The 5,000-nt window shown below is 40.4% G+C and overlaps 1 protein-coding gene across 1 annotated transcript in view; it reads left to right on the plus strand.

The window, feature by feature from the left end:
* LOC137972729 (uncharacterized) overlaps positions 1 to 5,000 on the plus strand; it is a 50,456-nt gene that overhangs the window by 43,948 nt on the left and 1,508 nt on the right. Inside the window, exons 9-10 of the mRNA XM_068819449.1 lie at positions 666 to 821; positions 4,154 to 5,000. The exon at positions 4,154 to 5,000 is cut by the window's right edge and continues 1,508 nt beyond it. Of these exons, the coding sequence (XP_068675550.1) occupies positions 666 to 821; positions 4,154 to 4,767 (770 nt within the window). The 3' untranslated portion in view covers positions 4,768 to 5,000. The remainder of the gene's footprint in view (positions 1 to 665; positions 822 to 4,153) is intronic.

Raw genomic sequence — 5,000 nt, forward strand, 5'->3', positions numbered from 1 at the left:
ACGCCTGAAGCCTTTGAGTTAAATGTTTCTGTGGTATGTTTCATCTTGTGAAAATTATAGTTACCAAAATTATTCAGGGATTGTATTTAACCAGTTTCATGAAGATGTGATTTTGTTTTTATGCTGAAGTGGGTAATAGAACTTATGGGGACAGATTGTGCACCATTTAAAACCACTTATTGCAACACTTTATAAAAGCTTAAAATGTCCTAGTGATAAAAAAAATCACTTCCTTTTTTTCTTCAGATTTTGAAAGTGTATTTGCTTAACACCTCACTGGCAAAATGTTGTGTTTTGATTTCTATCCAAAGGCAGTTTGCTTTGATTGTAAGTTTTGGATTTCACGGTCCGCCATTACTCACGCATTGGACCTAAGAGGTTTGGATCTAGGAAAAAGTGACGTCAAAGGCTCAGTAGCTTCAAATTTAGAGTGTGAATGCAGCTTATTAAAACTTTGGTGGCTTACCACTTAGTTAAAATAGCTTTGCAATCCAAAGAAAAATAAGAATTGATTTTCTGATCACAGGGGCACTTTAGAGATATTACCAGAAATGCACACAACAACAAACAATGACAAACTCTTGAAAAGCGTCAAGCGTCAAGGAACTCAGGTGGCTTGTGTCTTTTGCCCAGTTGACGTTTTGTGTGTTTTATTGCATCCACAGGGAAGAAACACATCGCATCCACAGGGAAGAAACATGGGATTCTAATAGTTGTCACAGTGGTCTCTTTCATTTTGGCTTTAATGGTCGCATTCTTTTGCTACCTTGTTTGGCGGCACAGAAGGCGGAAGCGTAAAATGGCTTTCTTTGCTCAGAAATGTAAGTAAATCGGAATAAGAAACCGATTCAAAAGTTAAAATTAACCATGCAAAATCTTCAGCATGCTCATTGGCCAAGAACTCGTCAATTAATCCCAAACGGAGCAGAAAGTTGAAATTAAATTAATTGACAGGAACGTCTCGAAAGCGCAATGAAAGAAAATGGCGTCCAGGTTAGGGGAAAGTAACAACCTTTTAATTCAGAGTTTGTGAGATTTTTTTTGGGGGGGGGGGGGAGGGGAAGTGGTTTGTAAGTTTCCATAAGTGCTAGCGTGTCGATGTCAATCGTGGTTGTCATTTTCAGTGAATAACGTTAATGTAGGCGGGGCTAGTGAGTCATGACTCGAAATAAACACGATAAGAGTTATCTCATGATTTATCTCGTGAGCCCTTCGGGCTCGTGCAACGCTCGTTAGCCATAGGAGAATTTACTCTCAAGATTATGTATCCCAAATCGTGCTCGAAATCATGTGAATACCTGTTCAAACCGTGAAGCAAAAAAATTTGCCGCGGGGTTTAAACCCCAAAACTTTTGCAGAATTTTCTTGCAAACTGCGATCTAAGTCAAACCAGCATCCCATGACTACGATCCTACAACTTCATTGTATTTGTAGAACGGCACTCTTCACTCGTGCAAGCCAAATCCTATTTAATAACTCGTCTGAAAATAGCTTGATCAAATGCCGTTACATAGAGCTACTAGTATTCTTGGTGTTCACATGACGTCACGGCCGCCATATTGGAGTCCCCAAACAATGAAGCGGCGGCCATGTTGAAGTCCCGATCCTCCGGGAATTGAACTCAACTGTTATGCAAACTCTTTCTATTCTTTTGGTTGAAAAACATGGCTGTTGATCACGTGAGTGAAACCCAAGAATTGGAGTTGTAGGCTTCTGGTTATGAGCGCCTTGTCTGACCTTTTCGAGGGATGCTCACCTCGAGAAAGGTGAAGGAGATAGAGTGGTATAATAAACAAAACAAAAGGGTAAAAAAGAAAGCAATCGACGCAATACGTATTCAACGAACACAACTGCTTTCATTTCCTCGGTAATCTCGATACAACATGATACTCGACTCGTTCGAAAGAAAAAAATGGTTGTCGACACTCGACTGGACATCAATCTTATTTCAAAAATCACGTGAAAGGAACTGTCACCCAAATGATTCTCACAAGTGGTATTAAGAGGACTTATGATGTTTTAAACTCTGAAAGATGCCATTTTGTTTTTCTTTTTTTAAATCATACTTTGCAACAGATAGAATCCATGAAGAGATTTATTTTTCGATGAAGAGACTCGAGGATACCCGAAAAACTCGAGACCTCCTTTGCCGGAGTTGAACCTACGATCTTCCAATTACTAACTAGTTCGGATGCTCGAGCACTGAGCTATCGGAGACTCGTGGGAGCCAGGCCATTCACTAGGTTCTACTGACAAATCACGTGACGGGCGACTAGGAAGGCGCCTCAGCACCCTGTCCCATGTGTGATTAGCAATTATGTTTACTTATTTCAAGTGACAAATGTGACAAACAAGCATTTTTGCCATCGAACTGAAAGATGTTATATGTCCTGTATATGACAATTATTATCCGAACTAGTAGTCTTAAGCCGTGTTCACACTCAATGTTGATTATGCTCAACGGAAGTGTAATTCAGGCTATCATACTCCATTCAATTTTATTCAATTGTGGTTCTGTTCACGTCTGCGAAAATTGAAATACAATCGGGAGGGTAACATCGCAGAGTGAGACAAAATGGCACCTTATCGCGTGGCTGCCACGATCATCATCACCATGCTTGAGTGAGGAGAGAACCAAGGATAGCTTCTGAGAACAGATGACAAATCTAAATCTTCGCTCCATAAAGCGATTGAAGTTTCGTCGGCTCATACCACCACGTGTTCGCCATTCTGTTCAATTACGCAAAGTAATTACTTCAAACAACCCCGTTGAGGTTGTTTGAAGTAATTATAATCAAATTATAATCAGAGACTGTAATTAGTTGATGTGAACCCACTTCATATTTAATTCGATTATAATTCGATCACAATCGAGACCTAATGTGAACAAGGCTTTAGGTTCGACTCTTCTAAAGAAGCAATCGGATTTTTTCCGAGTATCCCCGAGTCATGATCGATGCCTTTATTTCATTCACCAGGTTCAATATATAGAGTGTTTTCACGTGATGTCACGGAGGCCATGTTGGTGTCCCTAAACAAAGAAACGGTGGCCATATTGGTCTCCCTAAACAAAGGAACGTCGGCCATGTTGGTGTCCCCAACTAATCCTCAGGGAATTGAGCTCTATTATTATGCAAACCAGGAACACATGTGTAGGAGCCTTCATGTGCACTACGTCCTTGAGTCAATCTTTGCACGTATCTTTCCATTTTTAGAACTAACCCTTCGGCAGGAGACTCACATTTACATCCATTTACATCAATTTGCACAGTTTTCATACATTGCTTTTGCTAGTTTTGTCTTCGTTAGACAAAGACTTTATTCTGATTGGCCATTTTAAACAGTGCATGCAGTGCCGGAGAGCTCGTGGCGTTCTAAAAATAGAAAGATACGAGCAAAGGTTGACTCATAGGGCTTGTATGGGAGAGACAAGCTCCTACTCATGGACTACTGTGCAAACGTTTTCTTTTGCTTAGGTGGAAAAACAAGGGTACGAATCACGTTAGTGAAAACACTCTATAACACTTCGTTTAGTACAATTGCGAAATAGAATCCCAATAACTGGAAACTTCCACGTTCAAATGTCGAGAACAAACTAACGGTTATTTCCCTTCTATAGAAATGGTACGAAAATATGGATTGGTATCAGATATCCCCTCTGAACCTCGCCAGCTTTGGAAAACACAACCTCGTTCCCAGTGTCTCTATTCTCTGCCTCCCTTGTCGTTGGGGAGACAAAAGAGGCAGGGAAGAGAAGGCCTGGGAACGAGGTTGAGGAAAACACACTTTAAACAAAAATTGAACGAATTGCTTCTAACGTTTCTTGAACTTGTGGAGATGAATGTTGATATGCGCTTCATTGACCTTTCAACGTATATGGCTTTTCTTTAACAGTTACCTACAATATCTCAAATCATTTTTTCTCTCTTATGTACGAGGCGTTTGTTTGTGTAATTCTTATTTGTGTAACTCTTGTCAATTTCTAAGTGTCTTTAAGCTTACTTTGTTGTGAGAGCCAGTCATATTGTCGTCGTGTAAGTGGCCTGCCTAGAATAGCCATGCTAACTGTTGGCTACCATGGTGTTTGTACATGTTTTTACAATAGTTATTTCTTTGTTAATAAAGTGAAAGTGAATGTGTGTTATTTTCACAGATGCTCAAGAAGGACCTGATTGTCAGTTCACCCACGATGTATTCGTATCCTACAGCTCTAAAGACTACGACTGGGTGAAAGACAATTTGCAACCTCTTTTCGATGGAAGCAATATCGAGTACATCATTCACTCCCGCGACTTCATTCCCGGCAAAGCGTTTTTCGATAACATGGCGGATAGTGTGTACAGCAGTCGCAAAGTGATTTTTGTCATGTCAAAAAACTATCTATCCAGCGGTTTCTGCAAAGATGAGATGGACATGGCCCTTTTTAGAGCTGCGCGGAACGGCGAAAACGGGTCCTTGATCGTGGTGAAGATTGATGACGTAACAGCGCAGGACATACCAAAGAGTCTTCGTCACAAGACCTTCATCGACTACACCAGCAAAGAGGAAGCGACCACGTGGAGAAAGAGAATACTGGAATTTGTTTCGTTTGCGAACAGATCATTCACTGCTTTGACGGTAGAAGGATTGGTGGACACATTGGATACCAAGTCGCTCATCCCAACCAAATTCAAACTAAAAAGGAAGAAAGAGCAATTATCAGGCTTGCTAACAAAAGTTTGTTGTAAAACGAAAGTGCACCCAGCCTGCCAGCAGAGCCTTTCTTAACTCGGCGACAAAGAAAGGACTGCAGAAATCGCCCAGAATAAAGCTAATCCTCAGGTGGAAGGTTTTTTCTGCAAAATTATAAACGTTTTAAAATTCAATTGGCATACGCCTAAGCTGTGTAAACCGGGAGTAGCTTAATAAGCATAAGAAAAAGGAATCGCTTTCATTTTATCATGCTTATTCTTATGTTACATTAATAACTGCTTGCGTATACGTCACTTCTATTATGTTTA

Source organism: Montipora foliosa, chromosome 10 (genome assembly GCF_036669935.1).
Source record: "Montipora foliosa isolate CH-2021 chromosome 10, ASM3666993v2, whole genome shotgun sequence".
Taxonomy (NCBI): Eukaryota; Metazoa; Cnidaria; class Anthozoa; order Scleractinia; family Acroporidae; genus Montipora; species Montipora foliosa.